General features: G+C 40.9%; 1 protein-coding gene across 2 annotated transcripts in view; it reads right to left on the bottom strand.

Moving 5' to 3' along the window:
* Window positions 1-19378, bottom strand: part of LOC115013387 (tetratricopeptide repeat protein 28-like) — a 213335-nt gene extending 193957 nt beyond the window's left edge. For both annotated transcript variants that reach the window (XM_029439656.1, XM_029439657.1), the window contains exons 1-2: window positions 19003-19378; window positions 16186-16485 (exon numbers count right to left, since the gene is read on the bottom strand). In XM_029439656.1, coding sequence (XP_029295516.1) covers window positions 16186-16485; window positions 19003-19032 — 330 coding nt within the window. In that variant the 5' untranslated portion in view covers window positions 19033-19378. The remainder of the gene's footprint in view (window positions 1-16185; window positions 16486-19002) is intronic.
* Window positions 19379-22101: the final 2723 nt, after the last annotated feature.

Below are 22101 nucleotides of genomic sequence, written 5' to 3'. Positions count from 1 at the left end.
TGCCACAAAAGCTGCAGAGAGGTCCTAATTAGTGCAACCCTCTATATGCCCGTAGCCCCCACAATAACAACAGCATTCACACCACAGGGAACAGATATGGAACATTTATCACCGCCTCCACGAAGGACTAAGGTTTACAATCTATGGCGTTGAAAATGTGTGTCACATAGCCGTGATGCTAATAAGCTCTATGTGCCCCGGCGCCGCCAAAGACTGAAACATGTACAGTATGTGCACGCAGGCGTTCAGGGTAAATGAAACCACAAAAGAAAATGAGGCTTCCTGCACATTACTGCTGCACTAAGCTTCATTTACCTTTTTTATTATTACTGAGCCTCCAGTTGATTACCCAGAATAATATTTTCCTGTTTCCACTCGACTAAATGGATTTACTGAAAGCAATATGACAACTTGAAATCTTATCATAAATAAATCTGATGTGCACACAGCGTAAGCCCGATGTAAATATTAGCAGTGGAGCATTAGATGGCGCTACAACAAGTGCTATGCTACCTGGACATCAACCGGCAAGCTGTCTGGAAAACATAGTCGCTCTTAAAATGTTTTCACTGAAATGAAACTTTATTGATAATTGATACAGCGCACATTATCTGCATAAAACAGGAAGAAGTCTGATTCATGAGCGTCATGTAAGAGTGATGTCTCTCTCTGAAATGTGACGGTTAGTTCCATCTTTCTAATCGTGTGAGATGGGGAAAATGATATCTTTTCAGAGATAACAGTGCGGTAGCTCCTTCATCATCACCCTTGGCCCTCCTGTACATCTCACATCCCTCTCAGACTCTTTGAGTACAGGAAGTGTTTCTCTGTGAGTGACAGGAACACCGCGTTGAGACGCTGTAATCCCGGTCCAGTTCTCCCCTCTTGTCCCCTGACGATTTGTGGAATATGAGCCAGGGCCTAAAGGATGCACATCCACACTCAAACACACACACACACACACAGACACACACAAAATCCCATCCCTACTCATCTATACCCTTATCACCAGCTTTGACCCCTCACCTCAACTCCAAAGTGAGACTCTTTATTAGTCTGCCACATCCAATAAAACCTTCCTTATATAAGAACATGAAAGCCAGCTTCCCTTTCTTGCTGTGGAAAGATCAGAGCAGAGGTTGAGACAGCTGTATCAGACGTTCTTCAGCCATATTATAGCCCATCAAGACTTACTGATACGGCAAGGTAACCAGCCAATCAACCGGCCAGTAACAGAAGCTCTAACTACCCTGGGTGTAATAAATTCTCCAACACAGGCTACATTTGGATGCAGTGATTGTCGACTCTTATTCTGCTCACACAGTGTTACTGTCCATGAGCGTGAGTGCATGTAAGGAGATCACTGGTACTGACAAAAAACAACCAAAGTACCGCAAATATACCCGATTTAGGATTCGAAAAAGGAATTTGGTCGAGAGCAGAATTGAGATGGTAAAAAATAAATTGTGGTAGATACAAAGAAATATAAATAATTTTGGATAAAATACTCTGAAATATATTTTCACAGCAATCATTTTGACATGTTATTTTAGGGTAAACACAGCTGTATTTAATAACATTAATTACAGCCCTGTTCTACTTAGGTGGGCCTGTGCATGCTGGCTGTGTTTACCCTGCAGTGACGTGGCTAAGCGCATGCTAGCAGCTAGCGCCGTGTGGCTGCACTTAGCATTTAGCGCTAGCATGGAAACATGTTCACATTGACCGTGCTAACAGAAACCTCCTGTTTAGCAGGTACAATGTTCAACATAGTCCCCATCTTAATGTGTTAGCATGCGAACGTTTGCAAGTACACACACACACACACACACACACACACACACACACACACACACACACACACACACAGATGGATTACATTATGCTCGTCATAATGGAACCATCTCTGTGAAATGGCACCAAACGGTCCAGGGTATTGACCATAAAAGAGCAGCAGGGATAAAGATGAGAAACGGCGGAGCAATCAAACAATGTGTTATGATTCATCAAGGGACTAGATCAACAATGAGGGCAGCGCGACCAGAGCCTTCATCCTTGTTATTGCCAATATTAGCAGAAAAGTCGCCCTTTTTAGCCGTAGCAAAGCCTTTAGATTCAATTATATAGCCGTCTTCTATCAGACTATCACGATCAATGCTGTAGCCTGACAAACAGCTCTGTAAAAAGCTATTTAATTAAAATGTGCCAAGAAGAATGCGAGTCCGACGACAATAAAACTTCTCAACAAATAAAAAATAAATTCACACACACACTTCAACTTGTGATTACATGTCAGGTAATATGGGCTCTCTGCTAGAAATCAAATAAGACAGTTTCATTATCGTAAGGAACGGAGAAGAGTAAAGGCAAGGTTAGTTTCTCTTCCACACATTCTGTCAGCTTCAGAGTAATTTGTGGAGTGGATGAAATGAAAGAGGAGACTCTCTGAACAAACCCTCCAGTGAGTTATCAGTAGCGCTTGCTCTGAGGCTGCCTGTAGGATTCAGGCCTACACAAGTGAAAGCTTTTGACGATTCCCCAATGATGCTCAAATATTACATATTAATATAGCTTAAATGATGGTACGGCATATATCGGAGCTTCTATACTAATACCGAACGATCTCAGCCACAGTAGGAGCGCTTCATTTGTTGAGAGAAGACATGGAAACATTCAGATGCATATGTCATGTCTCTCTCGCCTCTTCTGTCCAGCAGTGAGGTTTTCCCGTCCCAAATGTCCAAACATGCCTATTTCTTTAATCAAATGTGTCAGACAAAAGAGATTTGAAATCCCCTGAGGGCTCTGCACATCCACATAAGCATCTTGTTTAATTATGCTGTGGTATAATATCAACCACGCTAAGGACTTTACAGCCAGACAGCTGACACCCAGGTGTGCACACAGACGGAAAGGCAGACAAATAGTATCATTTTAAACCACAGTGCTAAAATAGCTGCATGATACATCACATTGTGGAGCATGATGTATCACATACGGTACATTCGCTGCCCTAATTTCCCTGAAATAAAAACTGAATGTTTCCACAAACAGACCCCTAATAACGTGGAAGTGTTTAACCACAGACTTTGTGAGGGTGAAATCCCACGTGGCATGAATGAATGCGTTGTGCCAGAAGTGTTGTTTGGGGGGGGGAATGAGAGCTGAGCTGGTAGTCCGGATGCAAATATGCAATTACATGAAGTACGCAGATGAAATCGAAACGAGACCGCATCATAAATAAACATGCGAATGCTTAGGGTAAATGTGTAATATATTCTATTTATGAGTCAATGAAAACTGTGGAAGTAATAAGAAACATGCTGATCCTCGAAACATATTTTATTATCATACTTAGTGCCTCTGTATCTGTAAACAAACTTTAGAAAAGGCCGGGATATAAACTACGATAATATCAGATAAATAGTTTATGATTCGCTTTTAAAAAAAGCATCAGTGTGCAATGCTTCCCAGCGAGATGAGTCTTATTAATAATCGCCCATAACAGAGTTCTATATGTTAAATGAGCAGAGGAAGTGTTTCAAGAGTCTAGAAATAAACAGCGATTCTTTTCCTAGATGCTGATGCTTGAACCATTATAGTCTATGTTTGCATAATCCCAGGCTTAACAAGTGAAAAGTAAAAATGTCCTCACAGTGTTTGGATTTTCGCAGCCACCACTGTGACCCTGACAAAAAGAAAGAGGGTCACTTCCGAGCTCTGTTGACAATCTTTCCCAAACAACTTTCCTGTTCCCAGCTCATTGTTACATATTTCCCAAGGACCGCGCTTCACTACGAAGGCTCTGACCTCATTTTTTATTTTTATTTTTTAAATGGGTCGTTTCACGTGCCGGCTTTGGCGGAACAGGAAAGAGAGAATTTCAAGTGGTGCATTCAAAGTCAAACACCGCACTGTGTGCTATTCAACCACAAAGAAGAAGTTCAAGGGTGTTAATGCTTCATGCATGGCAGAAAATACAAAAAGACTAACAAAGAGCATCACAGGTGTTACGTTCTTCCTTGTTTTCACATCACCGGAGGTATTTGTGTCGGATGACAAACAGTGTTTCAGAACTGTTTTTTTGTGTGGAAACAATTGACAGGAATCCATGCTGCTGCACGTCACAATTAAAGTGATTGGAACCGCTTCACCTAAAAAACAACTGCATTGCACTGGTTTCCTCCCAAAACCCTGATCGGTGGGTTGTTTTTTGCGAAAGGATTTCAGTGTTTGTAGATATTTTCTCCGTGAGCTGTGCCTACTAAAGCACCACCTAACCACAATCGGTCAAAGCAGTTGATTGATCCCACCGTTTATACATCTACAAGCACACATTAGCAACAGAGTAATACTCCAATTTCATCTGTGCGGAGGTCTTGTGCAGCTACAATGTCTTCAACAAGCAAATCATGTTTCTTTAATAATATTCCTTTTTACGGCTTTCTAGTCTTTCACAATCTTACATCATTTAACTTACATAGTTAGGTGCCAAGCGCTAATTAGGTAGCATTAATCCATAATAAACAGAAACTCTGGAGCTCACCAGACCCCAATTATGGATGCAAAGATTCTCCCGGTTTAATTTGAAACATTTATTCCTGCATGTCTTTCAAATTAAGACGTAACTTGAATGACTGAAATCTATATAAATCTCAAAACCATTTACATTTGAACAGATGGTTTAGTAAGGATAAAGATTAAAGAGTGTAGACGATGAAGGTGAGCACTCTTGATGCACGCACCTGTTCACAAGCTTGTATGTTTGGATTATTAAGACTGATACATGTGTTTGTTTGGAACAGACCGAGCATCGATGGACACTGTTGAAGTTTGATGCTCAAAAGACAGATTTTGCCTCGACTTGACGCTCTGCTGCGCCTGCAGGATGCCACCTGCGTAGATGTGGGTGGGCATAATTGATGTTCACATCAGCATCGTTATCCTCCTCCCCCTTTCTCTGGATGATTGTTTATATTTTCAGAGTAATGACATAACGTGGTTGTAAGTAAAATAGCATTAGTGAGACGCGACGTTTGCTGATTGTCAATGTCGACTGCAGACTCGCCACCTGCTCCTTTAGTCCGACGGGGAAACAGTGTAACAATTAGACGTTTGAAGACAATTCAGTGTTGATTCCCCTGGTAATGATGCTTAACCTTTCATTTGTTTCAACCATGACTAACGTATGGCATCTGTGTATCGAGTGAGACAGGAGACACGTTCAGACTCTATAATAGCTACATCACTAAGGCACGGGTTCTCTCACACACACACATTAAATGTCTTTCCCTTAACACAACTGATTCAGCGTGTCTAATTAAGCAAAATAATTTAAAGTGATATTCAAACTTCTACATATTAATCTTTTTTTTCCTTTTCATTTTCGACTATAACCTTTCACTCTCATTTGCCAAAGTGTAAAATTGCAGACAAACAACAGGAACAGAAGATTTCCCAACACAAAAAAGTGGTTGCCAATAGGAGCAATTACACAAAATGAAGAAGCAGACGGTTGCCCAGGGTGACTGGACCATCGTTAGGGAGGAGTGTTGGAGATGGACATTATGGTTAAAGAACGGTTGTGATTAGTCTAACGATCCAATGTGTAATGATCGATAAGTAGTTATTTCCAATCTTTGTGCTGCCTTCTTGATAACATTTGCTAATGACATGAAGTGACTGCCCTCTGTACACATGTTACAGAAATGACAAAGAAAAGCATCACATGTGGAAAAGCTGGAACCAGAGAACTCGAGGCATTTCTAACTGAACAATTACAGAAACAATCGACTAATCAACTCTACGTCACGTGTTGATTAATCCTTCTATTTCTGTTTCCTTCTGAGACAGACTTAGTGTCGTATAAATGCAAAGACCTACACTTAAAACCTTGCCCCTGCAGTCAAAGTGGTACTGCTCATTTGCATTTGTATCGCTACATAAACAGGTGCATACAACGGCAACTCCAATTCCACACTTGCTTTGCATGTGAATGGGTTAACAAAAGTGGACTTAAATCACGATCGTGAACAGGCTTTGACAAAAGGCACGATCATGGGTTCCCGGAGGGCGGGCTTGAGCAGTGCCAAGATCGTACAGTTGCTACACTTCTCAAAAGGCAGCGATTTTAAAAAAGGCGTACAATGAAAGGAGCCGGATATATAAAAAGACACAGGAGGCTCCTGGCAGGTGGACGTAGGGGATGTCAGGTGGTTTGGGCCGCAAGTAGAGAGCAGACATCACAGCATAAGGGTGAACACACAATGCATTGCACTTCCTGTACGAGCTCTTTAAGCAGATGACCAGGCAGGACACTTGCAAAAGGCCTTTTCTGTGGACTAAGAAACATGAGTAAGATTGACCGGTAGATGCTGTTTCCTACATGTCGATGCATCATACATTAAAGTAAAGTACAGTAAATAACTGTTTACCTGTAAGTGTGATGGTTTTGAGAGTCGTATACCTCCAACTCTGTACAGTCAGTTTTCACTTTATAAAAAAAAAGGTGGAGGGTGGACAGAACTATCGTATTGAATTGCAATAGATTGTGCAGGTGTACCTAATAAAGTGGCCACTGAGTGTATACGTCAGAGCAGCCTGTATCATTCTACTGGATTAAAAGTATCCATTCATGGCCATCATGTCCCCAGCATCATGAAGACAGTGACCTTGTCAAGGTGCAAGAATCCCCCAGGAATGCTTTGAGGAAACATTCAGGTGTAAGGATGTTAATGATCTGGCCACCGCAAATCAGCTGATGGCAAGCGCATTGAATCTTGAAGTGTAAACTGAAAGCAGAGCCCCGAGCATGAATGTCTGCATGGTCAGATTCAACACCAGGTCTCTCCACCCTAATGCCTGACAGTTAATATGAGCCAAAGATGCCTCAGTGTGCTTACCGAGCAGAGATTTATGATTTCTGGTCACCGGGTTTAAATGCGATTGTCCAGCTCATTAAAACACCAACACACTCCAGCTCTGTTTGAACACACGTGTGTGCACCTTTTTAACGGCTGACTGGAACAGCTCAGCCTCTGGTCAAGTACAGAGATTGTATCCATAACCACGGAAGTCATTTGTCAGCTTCGCACACATAAATGCACCACCTGCATTCCGCATTTTCTTTTTTTATAGCAAATACATCTCCCCAGGCGTTTCCGTTTTGCTGCTGCTGTTGTTGTTGCATTTCCCTGTAAAACTCATTATGTGGAGAAAGAATTAGAGGGAAGTATCTAGGTAAGATGCAACAGTGCGGGCACTCAAACAGCTAATTGTAATAACCTGACACAAGTGAGTAATTTAGCTGCCTAAAAACGAGGCCTAAGATCTAGAAGGAGCACTTTAGAAGAATGAATTAGGCTGGAGGCCATTACACACCAAGACATTTAGACAGAAAAGGAAGATCCATCTTTAACTGGGCTTGATTTGAATATTAAGTGGTCCTGTTTACCCTTTTAGGGAAGAATCTGAGATTATAACAGAAGCACGTTAACATGACATTGTGTATGCTGCATTCTTTGTTGCAGACTGCCTTCCAAACATCCATTATTTATTAGAAATCATCTATCATTAATCATTTACGACATGCCAGTTAAGTCAGTAATTATAGAAAGAATTGTGACCATGCAGCACTCACTTAACGGACAAAATTAGGTCATACTTAAACTAAAGCCTGATTACATTTCATGTTCTAGTTCCACATGAGCTACGGTGACAAATGGGACTTTGTTTTTTTGCTGATGCATCGATTGATTGCTTCCGAATTAAACAGTGACGGATTTTAAGTGACATATTATTGAACAATTGTGTTCTATTAATGTGCACTGACATTTAACACTGCTGTATACTATGATTTGCAAAGTAACGTGGCCCGTTTCTATTTGCAATAATGAGGAAAGATGTACCTGTCACTCTTATTTCACTTCCCACGTGGAGTTTTTGACCATTAATGGCACCGCAGAGCACCGCCGGCTCACCATATAGGATTTCAAATTTCACCAGCATGCACACACGACATACATTTGTTATTTTTGGTAGAGCTTCAGGGCTTTAAAGGAGGTATAGAAAGCGTAGTACAACAACCTAAACGCAGTGTATTTAGCTATATTTTGGTCAAACTAAGACGAGCGTACTGAGATTACAGCTGGACAGCAGAGCAAAGGAGAAGACGGCATATATTTTGGGTGGAGCATCCCTTTAAAGATACACACAATGCATATATACATGTATTTATTTATAATGTAATTATATTATATAAAAACTGTTACGTAATCCCTCAGTTCAACATTGTAATTACTGGTTTATCACGATCAATGTTTCTTTCGTTTTAGCTTTATTGGAATAAGACACACAAAGCTGACTGGATGACAGTAAAAACAATGAAGTGAAATACTGAGACCAACAGAGACGTCACTCAGAAAAGGGTTTGCCACACACTTAAACTCACGTTAGACTCACTTATTGTTCCTCTTTCAAGTAAGAACTGATTTGATGCTGATTTTCTCAAACTGCTGCTGTGTTCTTTCCAACAAATGCTAGTCAGCCACCTGGAAACAAAATTAGTGGCACCTTTATCGCTAGCAATTTATTTCTCTGGGAGGAACCAGGGCATATGACTCATTCTGGGAAGGAGGTTACATCATGAATAGGTGCCATATGAAACAGACCACAAGCTAAGAGAGGAACGCTTTCCACTAAGGCGTAATCACAGACCGAACCTAGCACCTCCTTAAAGAGGCGAGAGATAGAACAATACATCTGTGATATTATGTATCAGAAGAACTTTAGTCTAATCTGCCGTGTCGGCACTGATACGAGGGAAGGACTTAGTGCACTAGTCACCTAAAGTTCAGAGGTGAAGACAACGGGATCAGGATGCAGATCAGAGAGGGGGGAAAAAGCTCTCAGCTCTGCTATTCATCTTGCCATGCATGCTTATGCAGTGTATACTAATGGGCTTCTTGCAGGTTGCTCTCTGCTCTACCTTATTTCCCCAATGGGAGCGCTTCCTCCCTGCAGCAGAGTCAGGCTGTGCTAATTCTGGAGACATCCAGGTCTCGGGACCCGAGCCTTGCCAAGCTCCCAGGTGGGAGGGGCCGGCACAATATAAGGCTGACAGCGAAATGAACCCCTGAAAGAAAAAAGAAAAAAGCATCTGTATAACCTAAAAGGTTATGTGCTAGGTGCCGGGTGCAATTGTTTTCCTCATTTCCTCAGGCTTGTAAAGCTGATCCACTATCAGCGGTTATGCCACGAGCATGGCAATGAGCTCGCTTTCTCTGGGCCTTTTGACATTTCTTTCCATGTAATAGCAAGCAAAAAGCTATTAAGCTGGTAATCAATTGATGTCTCCGTAGGGAAAAAGCATTCTGAGTGCGCAGACATTCTCCAATATGATTGAAAGTTTCTTGTTTAGGTGCTTACCTAGGCTTTGACACATTTTACTTCTTTTGGGACAAAGAGGCCGCTGCATTTAATTTTCTGAATAGCTTATCTACAAAATGGCATAACAAATCAAAAAAAGAAAAAAGAAATTTATGCAAAACTAACACACAGTAAAAATTCAATACTGACCAAATTAGCCAGAACACAAATACCCACATATATACTTACACACACACACACACACACACACTGAGTATAATTTTGTGTAAACAGTAGGTGTTTGATGGGGTGTTGATAGGCCTGACAGATTACACTAAGGGTGACATCAGCTCCCAGCTCTGACTCATCCTTGCCCTAGGACAGTCTAGAGACAGACAGCTGTGGGGTGAGAGGGAGGTCATCACACACACATCAAACCACATTACATCATCCGACACTGAACTTGTATGGGATCCAGCAAAGCAGCGAAGATATATGCTGCAGAGTTTCTGGTTATGTGAAATAAAAGAAGAAAAAAAAGACAAGCCAATATTCTTTCTTTTCTTTTTTATTTTTACTGTATGCGTGTGCGCCTGGTGTTTCTTGAAAGCAGATTACATTTTACTAAAGACTACAATTTGGTGGGGCGCCTGGGTGGCAGAGAGGAAAACCACTTGGCCACCATCACAGCGATCCGGGTAAGCAGGATTTGGAATGGGCCGTTTCCAAATTTGTAAGAAAAAAAGGAAAAAGCACTGAACACATCAACAGTATATTCAGTTAGTAGTCTGGAAATAGCATCCCAATATTGTATATAAATTCTATCAGACATATTACTAGTATAATGTACGTGCCTGAGCTGTATTACTCGCTGGCAATTCAGAAAATGGTAATGTGAGCTGATTCTAACAATATGTGTTGATGTGTTCAATTTTGACTGAGTTATTAAACTGAAGGAAGGGGATATGATGGTGGGTGCAAATTGCATTACATCCATCAGGTTCATAACAATGCGGTAGCTCGAAAACATTTATGCTGCGTATTACTGAACACTATCACACGGGATACAAAACACTTATCAAATTTAAGAAAGAAGCGTCTTTCAGCAGAACACAAAGATACAAAGTAAGAGAGAGCGGCACAGGATTAATTTGATCTCATCTTAGTAGACTGAGTGTGTGTGTGTGTGTGTGTGTGTGTGTGTGTGTGTGTGGTCACTTTCCCTCCATCATGGCCTATGCATATGTGCAGCTAAGCCACAATGGGCCATCGTAAGGAAAAAGACGGAATTTAACTGCTCCCGCTCATTTCAAAGATTTTCCAGACAAATAATTTCGGGTTTGTGCCCGCTAGCGCCAACCCTCTGTCCGTCCCACTCTCTCTGGCCTATAATTACATGCCATTCATTTGATTTGTTCATTAGTTCAAGCCTCGGCTCGGTAGAAGCAAAACGGAACCCTCTTATTAGTGGTTCATGACTCTACTCTCACCATGGTGAGCTCTGGAGCTACGGTGGAAAACAGCAGCGGAGCGTTGTGGGGGAGAGGGGGGGGGGAACTGGTGGGAAGACCTTATTTTAACCCAAAGCACACATCTTCATGAAGACAGACAGCAGGGAATGCACACTGTCGTAATAAGCGTATATCCGTGAAACCTCTCGCATAGAAACACTGCTGTGGTGTTCGGAAGGTCACCAAACATTGATATTACAGATAACAAACACTTGAACATGAACCAAATCTTTGGCGAAGAAGCACTTTTTTTCTGTGTAGATCATAGTAGCATTCTTTCCATATTACACACTGGTGCTTTTCAGACAATTTAATTGCTTTAAACCACTGAACATACAGTTGTATTACTGTGCACAACAGCTTTATTAATACTCGAATGGGGGGAGGAACTAGGACTGCATACTAGATCATCTAGGCTGGAGCACGCTGCTGCAGATTTCAGTTTACTTCCAATAAATTAATATATTCTTCTAAGTCACAAATCTTCCAATAAATGTATACATTTTCCTCCACCTCTATCCAGCTCATGGTTTACATCTGCTAAAATGTTTAGGCAAACAATTTGTGTTTTGCAATTCAAAAATGTTGATTTCTTATATCTTATAGATCTTGTGGAGGACGTGCACTAGTAGATTAGATCCTGTGCCCCATTGTTACACCATAACTTAGTAATTTGTAAGCACAAGAAGGCGAGAGCAACTTTCTCTTTACATTTTCATGAGCCTCTGCTGTCCATCAGTATTCTCATGACTGACTAGAGGCATTCATATTGTATAGCTGTTTATTCCTAACTATGGAAAGGTATGCAGGTTGATGTCAGCTGCATTCAGTTATTAATCATAAATATGCATCATGGGATATTATAAATATTCATCGATACATACTATGGCCCTTATATGCATACATTAAGAGTTTTTTTGCATTTATTTCCTATTTTGTCTGATTTCCATTTAATTTTTCTATTTTTAAGTATATAGGAATATATGGGCTCTAAAATAGTCAGAAGTTTTCAGACTTAAATCTGAAACTGCAGAGAACAGAATGGGTAAGGCGGAAAATTAAATATATTTTTGTAGTTTGAACGTTTTGCTTTAACAACGCTAAGAGTCTCCAGTCATGCTAGGCTACAGCTAGGCTACAGCTAAGCTACAGTTAGGCTACAGCTAGGCTACAGCTAGGCTACAGCTAGACTACAGCTAGACTACAGTTAGGCTACAGCCAGGCTACAGCTAGGCTACAGTTAGGCTACAGCTAGGCTACAGCCAGGCTACAGCCAGGCTACAGTTATGCTACAGCTAGGCTACAGCCAGGCTACAGCTAGGCTACAGCTAGGCTACAGTTAGGCTACAGCCAGGCTACAGCCAGGCTACAGCTAGGCTACAGTTAGGCTACAGCTAGGCTACAGCTAGGCTACAGCTAGGCTACAGCTAGGCTACAGTGGTGCTTTGAGCTAAATGCTAACATTAGCATGCTAACAAGCTCACAAAGACAACGCTATCATGCTGATGTTAAACAGGTATGATGTTTTCCATTTTCATAATAAAAACAAAGCACAGCTGATGGCTGATGGAAATGTCATTAGTTTAATTTATGACCAAATACTTTGATCAAATTAAAAGTTTTGACTTGATTATGGCGCTGGAGGAAAAGTCAGGGGATTACCACTGACTAGAGAGCCACTCAACTTAGCAAGGCATTAGCTTAACAATTTCACAGAAAGCAATGTAAAGGAACACAAACTCTACACTGAATACAGACAAATGTCTCATGTATAACTATAATTAGAACAACAAGGTCACCTAATGCATGTTATTTACTCATACAAACACACATATTATAGCCCACTTGCTGTAGCTTCACTGAAGATTTCAGTTAATTATTCAGCCTGTTTCAAAAATAAAAGCACCGGTCACCAAGATGTTATGAAATAAATACTTCAGATGCGAATGAAAGCAAAAGGAAAAAAAAAAAAGGTACAAAAGCTAGAACTACTCTCACATGAGATCAAAAGCCGGCTTCTTTATTCTGGTTTAATGGACTGTCATACCAACAGGGGAGCATTACACCCCAGTGGTTTTCATCCACATAAAAAGCAGAGCGCCGCTGAGAGTGGCAAAGGATGAGGCCTTCAAAAATCACACAATTATTTTTTTTCTTTCTTCCTGTTCCGCGTGCAGTTACAGCAAAAGCCAATGTCATCACCTCGCACTGCAGGAAAAAGAAGCTGTATGCCTCATCGGGGTGTCAGCATCCACTCCTTACACAATTACTGGATGTAATTAAAGTCCCCTTTCAGAACTCCACACAACATCAAGGCCCCTTCATTGGGATGTAAATGGTCCTTTTCATGGTGGTGAAAAAGAGAAAAATGTATGAAAGTCTGCACATGCACTTTAGTAAAAGAAAAAGGTGTTATAGCCTCATCTGGGAAACAAGGCTTGATGGCTTTTAACCATTGTAACGAGTGTTGAGGAAACTTTGACAATAAACACTCGAGGAGACAGAATACCCTTGATAGGCACCATCATAACCTATAATCAGAAGATATGCAAATGGTAGAGATGTCTCCCCTGACACTGCAGTGCCACTCGTCTTTTAGATTCCCTGGGAACTCTCCTGTCAGCGCTCACGCAGGAGAATGGGAGTGATCGCAGAAAGGGCTGTTTGTTTAACATGTCACTGGAACAGCCGTGTTGAGAGGGAGGGACCAGATGGAGGAGCAGAATAGACAGGGAATCCATCTAGAGAGGGTATTGTCCTCTCAGTCACTGGCATGCGCCTACGAAAACAATTGCGGTGGAAGACAGAATCACAAAATACTCACTGGAAAAAGACGCTAAAGTGTTTTCCATCTTACACAAAATGGTACACACCAATGTTAACCAAAATATCTTTAAGAGTTTGCTGCAGTATCATCTCTTTTGTACTTAAAAATTAATCACGCACAGGAAAAGAAGCATCATTATTGGCGCATATTCTACCAGCTTCCTCTCAAACACTCGTGGAGACTGAACAGACACACACCTTTGTCTATGAAATGACACCCTATTTTGTTCTCATTTAAGCTTTTTATATTCAGTAAGAGGGTGAGATACAAAAGGCCTAAAGCTGTCTTGGGTCATTAAACCACACATTTTCTTTTTTCATTCAGAATGTGTTTTCTGGCACTTACAGCAGGCAAAGCTGACAGATTAGACAGGGGGTTCCTTCACAGGCTGGCTGTGGGCTTTAGGAGGGTGGGCTGCTCGCTGATGCTTGGGGCAGCAAAACCACGCCTGTCACTGTTTGACGGGGCCAATCCAGAAGTGCGGTCATAGGGAGGTATGATTGATGATATTATGTACTCATACAGGATCTGAATGCCAGCACACTCCTGTGATTTAATCCCTGTTCCTTCATCAAACATCCAGGCGTAGCAGATGGACTGTACAACACCAAACCTCCATTTCCCCGAGGCCAACGCCATAAGGTTCAACACCACCATTCATAATCAATTATTTGAGGCAGCACTAACTGAATATAGGAGTTGCAATACATTCATGTGTATTCATATGTACATATATATATATATATATCATATCCACTATAGCACAAAAGGTACAAAATGGTCAAACTCTTTTTTTTTTTTTTTTTTTTTCAACATATCAGATAAGAAAATGAAAGATGGATTGGTTGCAACCTTGGCTTCGCCTCCACCAGTTACATTAATCAAGTAGAAAAATAATCTCCAATGCCGCTGTGATGATACATGCTTAAGCACATTTCTATATTTATATGATAAACATGTCCGTTAGCCCACTGAAGGTAAAAAAGCATCTTGGAAATTAAATTGCCTTTTTGTCCTGCACAGACGAAACGCTTTTAACAGCCTTCCAGTTTGACGACACTGACCCCTAGTGGTGATTAAAGAAACGTAATGAAAAACATGGACGTGCACCCTGATGAATAATTGTCAATACCACAGACGTATTAATCCCTTTTTCTAATGTTACAAAGTAAAACACAAGGGTCGGGCTCTACATTGGCAACAGAGTCTGCTAATACAAACTTCAGCATGAGAGTCAAAGCTGTCAGGCAGTAAATCCAAGAATAAGCAGAGCTACACTGGCTCGATTAAGCCAACCATCCCCCAGTCAGACCACAAAGAGGTTCATTGTACTTGGATAGCATATAAAGGAGGAGAATGATTTTGGCAGTGATTTTCAATTATATTTTTGCCTCACTGGCCTTAGAGGGTTATGAAATCGCTCCAGAATGAACGACGTACTCGATATTAATGCCCAGATGCTACAGAGGGAGAAGTGACAACATGGAGGGGAGATTACTGTTGTCAAATTGGTAATATCAAATGAGATAGAAAACGCACTGTACTGAAAAGCATCTAAAACAACAGCTGGAAGGTAACATAAATATGAAGAACTACAGTAAACCAAAGGTGCTGAAAGGACTACATTTGACAGTCCATGCACTATGTGACTATGCAGCACGCACACATTATCTATGTAATAAAGATTCTCACTGCAACGCCACATTTTTACTGAAGAGGAGGACCTCCTACCTGAGCATCTGGAGATAAACAACATCAGATCAAAGAAGAGGTGGCGACTGATGCATCATTGGTAGTGACAAATGATCATCAATACCACTCTACCACTTTATCATCAATCTCTCTCTCCAAAGACAAAAGTATCTCTCCATGCTAAATCACCAAATCAATGCATTTCTATCACTGAGAGGAATTGGTCTCCGAATGATCGCTGCGGCTGAGTAATGTGAAATCTATCGCAGGTTAGTCCACATGGCCTGGACAAGATCAAACACAAGACCCCAGAAAACTTTGTATTGATCAGCAGCCACATGAAGGCAACTGAGGAGAGAAAGTGTGAATGGAATTTGAAACACTTGAAATTGAAGATAAATCATGTGATATGTGTGAGAAACAATAATATAACTATGGTACTACCGTAGCGCCTGCTGTACTATTACTACCTACTATATTGACAAAATGTCACTTCTGTCAGCAGCACATTTACAAAAACATAATTCTTTTTTTAATCACACATACTTGAAAATTCACACATTTTAAAAACCGCACATCCCCATTTCAATCTCTGCAGCTAAGTCCTGGTAATTAAAGTTCAAATTGGCAATGATATGGACATCAGAGCGCCCAGATTTGATGTTTGAACTGTACAATTGTTGGCAATGACGCTCTATCGGTGCACCTGAGAAAAGTCAATCAGATAAAATGATATTATACACAGGGTGAAAAACTCTTTATGTTGTTCCACTGTTCTACAAAACTTACCTTGGGCCACTTGGGATTGAGCTCGCAGGCTTTTTCAGCATCATCCAGTGCAGCCTGGTGTTGTCTCAGTTTGAGAAGCGCTGCTGAACGGTTACTATACAGGATGCAGTTCTGGGGGTCAGCTTGCAAAGCATTAGTGTACAAGTGAACAGCCGCCTGAAAGTCACCGCGCTGACACGCCTCGTTGCTCTGCTGCACTTTCTCCATGAACTCTGCTTTGCTGAGACCATACCCGGCCCCTTCGTCTCCGGAAACACATCCGATAGGTCTGCCGGCAGTCCGAGGACCGAAGATGGAAAACTAGAGAAATGGACGGAGAGGAATGAGCATGAAACTTAACTGACAGGGATGCCCTTGAGCAACGAACACAGTAACAAATTGAATATACTGTATACTGTGTCACTGTGTGGATATGACAAAGCATGTTTGCTAAACAGACTCATTCTTTCCTACAGAAGCAATAAAGATATATAATGTTTTGACGTCATTGCAAAACAACCCATTGGTTTGACACCCTGGTGTTGTGCAGGCTGGCTCAGTGTTATGGCACTGAACTAACTTAACTGAGCCATTGTTAGTGTTTTTTGTTCCACCTGTGCTTTTTCCTGTTATGTCCAAGTACACGTCAATGTCTGCTGTGAAGAAGGTAAAAACCAGAGAGGATATGATCATACAGCTTTGCCTCCTTTAGCTCAATTAAAAAATGACATTACAGGTAAGCACACAGAGACTGATCACATACAAACTGAAATCCCATTCTGAAATATAAAAATAAGTAATCGTGTAAGACTGAATGAATGTCCTGAAATGAAAAACTAAGTTTCCAAAAATAATCCATGTTATGTGTGACGTCAAAGAGGACTCGAGTGAGATGGCTGATGCTGCTCTGTGTGTTGACCTCTGAAAGACCTGCACATCTGTCCAACACATGTGATAGAACTTTTAGTGCTGAAGTCCAAATAAGGTTCCTTTTTCTTTGTCTATGAAGGACGGATCCACCAAGGTTAAAAATAGGGGGAGATCTTTGGCACATAAAGGTTTTACCTTTCACAATAAAGCCCATATCTATTCTGATGTTCACATCCTTTTCTCTTAGTTTAGACACACAGCAACTGTAAACCTTATAAAGACATCACCTACTACAACAAATACCTGCCTGAGAGCAAGGCCATTGGCATTAATGTAGATTTAAATCTATTATTGTCCCCATTCATCTTCATTCAACTTGTTACACTCCCGAACAAACTGGCAGGCAAACCATTTGAATGTAAGACCAATTCTCAAAAGTCCTACTGTAGCTGCATCCAACCAATACAGTCTGACTGATGAAGTAGATTAATGCAGAATTCATTTATCAAGGCGCGGTGTGCTGAGTATTACTGAATCTTGAATCTCAGAGTTGCATGTTTTCAGGGCCGCCTTTTATACCTCTTTCTCACCACACCTCCTCGGACTGAATTCTGGGATAGGGCAGGCTTGGTAATTACTTCCAGAGGCCCGGGGAGTAGACGCAGCAAATATGAGGGCTTAAGTAAATTCAACATCAAGTTACAGTGCAGTACCAACCAGTTGCCTTTCTTGCACCCTTTGACCTTCCACATATTTCTGCTTCTTCTTTGCATGATAACCCTTAAATAATCTTTTCTATCACATGGCAAGATGGAAAGACTTCCTGCTTTTACTTTGGCTGGACTTTAATGTGTCCATTTGTTTTATTATTGTGTGTTGAAGTGATGTTATAGCAAGTACAGTGCCAAAAGAGTTAAGTAAATGAAGACAAGGATACATGGACAAAAACAACCTGAAGAACACAACATGGGTTCAAACAGATTGGGATGTAGTGAACAAGAATCATATTATAGTGTACCTCGAATCCAATTAAAATCCTGCAGATTGTTAAAAGATCACTTGTGCGGACAACAGGTAAGGTAAAACAGTGGGATATGTGCAAGGAGGTTTTAAAACAAGTGTTTACTGCTGGGTTTGTTGCTGTAAATCCCGTGGAGAGCTAGGCAACCCACCACTCACAAATACACACATACACACAGGCTGAGGGAGTGACGTCCACACCACAACTGACAGCACTGTCACGCATGCTGACATTCAAAGGCTTGCTCCCAAAGCAATGTCAGGAGAAGCATCTATTATTGATTAGTTCTTCCAGGACCCCAGGAGCATAAAGGTTTTCCCTTCAAACAAACACTCCATCAGCTGGTTTCAGAGCAGAGAGGAGGGAACTAGTCAGAGTGATTTTACAGGAAGATCCACAGTGAGTGCTGTCTCATCTGCTTCTGGGGGCTGCCAACTGTATGTGGGCTGGACGGGTGGAGAGGGAGCGATAATGAGAACCTACACCAATACAGAGGACACCCTACCAATTTAATCACAAAGAGACAGAGATTAACTGTAGTCTGGAATGCACAGATTTACCTTTTTGTTGGGGAATTATGAGGATTTACTCAAACACATTTAGTGCCCCTGTGCAAGCTTCTCTGCTCATGCAAAAAATAAATAAAGTGGGATTTAGGTTCACACCGTATGTTGTAATCTGTATGATCTTCTATTGGCATTTGAATCCCATTAATGTTAGCCATGGTTTGCACCAGGAGAACCCACACATCCTCTGTGCAGTACAGTATGCATGACTGGAAAATCGATAGAGGTCTTTTACGAGCATTTCGTAGGAATGGTCATTTGGCATTTCCTGTCCAGGATGCAAGCTAAAAGAGTGTTATTCAGGGGGCAATACAATGGCAACAACTACAAAAATGGCAGCTCACATGACAGTGTAGAAAGTGGTGGTTTTTATCTATTTACCTTTTCTTTCAGAGCCGCTTGCTTCTCCATCCTGTCTGACTGCTTTGGGTTGTGCGACGGGTTCTCGCTCTCATCCCATCACACTCCTTCTTCACTTCTTATCGATTGTTTATAATGCATCAAAGTGGAGTTCAAAAGTTAGTCAAAAAGGTCCACGTTGTCGCACGAGTGTCGATAAACTGCCAGGAAAATCCACAAAGACTGAGCTGTGTGTGGCGTTCAGGAGAAACTTTTTCTCAAGGAAAGTGCGCCATGTTGTCAAATCCTTTCCCTTTTTTCTTGTCTTTATTCCTCTTGTTGCCATAGCGGATCTCTGAGCTGTGCAGAGGGAGGCATGACGGTGTGTGGGAGTCAGGAGAAGAACAATTCATTAATATATCACGTGCTTGTGCTTTGCATGGTTTTTTTATTCGCGTTACAAACCATTTTATGAAGTGAAATCCAAAGCAAATGTTTGCAAACTTTGGCGGTCATAGACTCTGTAAGGGCACGGTCCAGGGGTGAAGATGAAAAAGGGGGCACCTCGCCCGCGCGCACCAGGTTATTGGTGCCCAACCTGGGCTGAGGGATGCTGCGTTCAGGTCATAGTGTTCAACCGTAATAAAAAAACGTGATACTTTCATGAGTAATAGGCATTGTTGCAGTGACTCTAAAATATCAGGAATTTCTAATAGCGACTACGAATTGGTGAAAAACAAATACTTAAGTGTCAACAAACTATTGTCAAATTAGTTTGGCTTATTTATAGCTAATAGTTGAATTTGTATTCTATTGTTTCTGTATCTTGCACTTATGTTGCACTTCAAACTGGCTTATTTGAAGCTTTTTGCAAGATTCTTGCTGTTCGGACTTGTATCCTTATGATTGTTTGCACTTTTTGTACGTCGCTTTGGACAAAAGCGTCAGCTAAATTAAGTGTAATGTAATGTAATGTCAAAAATCCCTGGGAGCTATATAATTAAATTTGAACACAATACAGCTCATTTAAGAGGAGATACACACAGATTGTTTGTATCTGGTTCCAAAAACAAATAATTCCGAATAGCCTACATAACACGGATGTGCTTAATGTATTTGGTACCCCTAAAATCGCATGTGGCCCCAGACTAACACGTTCTCTACAACAGCTTCACATGGTGATAATATGCCAGTTTTGTGTTTTCAGATTATCTTTCTGCCCTCAAGTAGCTAGCAGTCATGAATAATGACACCTGTGCTAACAAAAAAAAGCCCACCCGGGCAGGTATTTGAAATAGTCTTTGCTTATTATTTCTGTCGCACTCTGACATGCTCTCGGATAAATAAATACAAATGTTGTATGTGCAGCTCTTCACCAGCAGATGGTGTAACAATACTTTACAGATTGGCATTTGGTCTTGACACCAGCAGCCCTGTTATTCCCTGCAAACTGAGAAAAAGTAGCTCAAGCCTTGTAATAAGCCTTTTCCATAACAGACATGTTGGCATGTCAGAGCAGGCAGGAAAAGCACAGGTGTAGTTATTAGTAGTATTCTCGATGCCTGTATTGCTTTGCATTCAGTTGTGGCAGTTCGGGGTCCCTGATATTGAGCGTGCTATCTTACTGGTTTGGCATTGATGGAAATGGAATGGGACCATTGTTAATGTAATAGGCACAACCTGCGTTTTTCCTGCTCTGATAATTCAAAATTATTACCGGTCATTTGTCAGGTCAAATGTGTCACACATGAGTTACTGTAGAAACTACCAAGGCCTACACACTGAGAGGTGAAAGCTTTAAGAAGTGAAGAAGAACACCTGAAGGTTATGAAACGGTTGTATTTAGTGTTACATTATTGTACCCCACCCACAAAATAGTTTAAAATGAGGATGGATTTTTAAAATGGGTGGCACAGGAAATGCTTTGCACTCTTGGTGCGAGGTTTAAAATGATGCAATCGTGTACAAAATATAATAATAATAACCTGAAAATATCGTCTAATCTATAAGTACATAGAACTTAAAAGCCAAACTGAGACAATTGCTCTTGTTTTTGTCAAAAATCATTGAAACGAGTAAGGTTTGCAAACGTAAACACAGTATTGGTGTTTGTGTCACCAATTCTCAAAACTGGGCTTTTTGTTTTCTAGGATGGATCCATACAATAGAATCAAATTGTGACAATCTCGGCACAGAAAGGGACGAAGATCCGGCTCATATTGTTGTGGAAAAAGTTTACAATGTTGACCACTGACACACTTCCGTCTGCTGCTGGTTTGGTTTCAGTCTTTATATTACTGTTGCAGCTCCTTATGGGTCTGGCTACATTATACTTGCTGAAATTTAATACCGGTCTACTAAACTGCAGGTTATTTATACATAAACTCCCCATTAGGTTGCATAGGCCATTCCTTGTTTTCCCCTGATCTATAATATAAATATACACCTTCACTCTCTCGCTCTCTCTCTCTCTCTCTCTCTCTCTCTCTCTCTCTCTCTCTCTCTCTCTCTCTCTCTCTCTGCCTATCTCTCTATCTCTCTCTCTCTCTCTCTCTCTCTCTCTCTCTCTCTCTCTCTCTCTCAACTCATTACTCTGTATGATCATATTCAAGGACAGTAGGCCTATTGCCAAAGTGAGTTGTACAATGTTCAGAAAAGAGAACCAGTAATATCTTAAGTTCAGGGTTGATTCACCTCACTTGACATAATGAGAATAATGAGTAGTTCAGCATTTCACAGTCCAAACTACATTCAGTTTTGGAAGTAATACTTAAGTTCCTGCATATATCATATATCATATATCATATATCATATATCATATATCATATATCATAGACCTATATCATTAACAATTTTCTTAAAATATCTAAAGTTCTGCTCATTATGCAGCCGAAAGGAAACTTTATATTACAGGAGTATTAGTGCTGATGCATAAACATGTAGGGGAGACTGGGGACCGTTACAAAATGTCTTATTCCTCCAATCAGAAACATGCTAAAGTGATCACGCTCAGTTAGACCCTCCCCCACCAGGAAAACAAAAGACACGTTCAACATCTGCTACAACATTTATTGAAAAAAAAAACTTGTTTTGGAAGTATGAAAGAACCTTTTTCATGAGCCTGTTTTGTTATACTGTCCT

This window comes from Cottoperca gobio, chromosome 9, assembly GCF_900634415.1.
Source record: "Cottoperca gobio chromosome 9, fCotGob3.1, whole genome shotgun sequence".
Taxonomy (NCBI): Eukaryota; Metazoa; Chordata; class Actinopteri; order Perciformes; family Bovichtidae; genus Cottoperca; species Cottoperca gobio.
The sequence above is the reverse complement of the archived record's forward strand: the minus strand, read 5'-3'. Positions and strand labels throughout refer to the sequence as shown.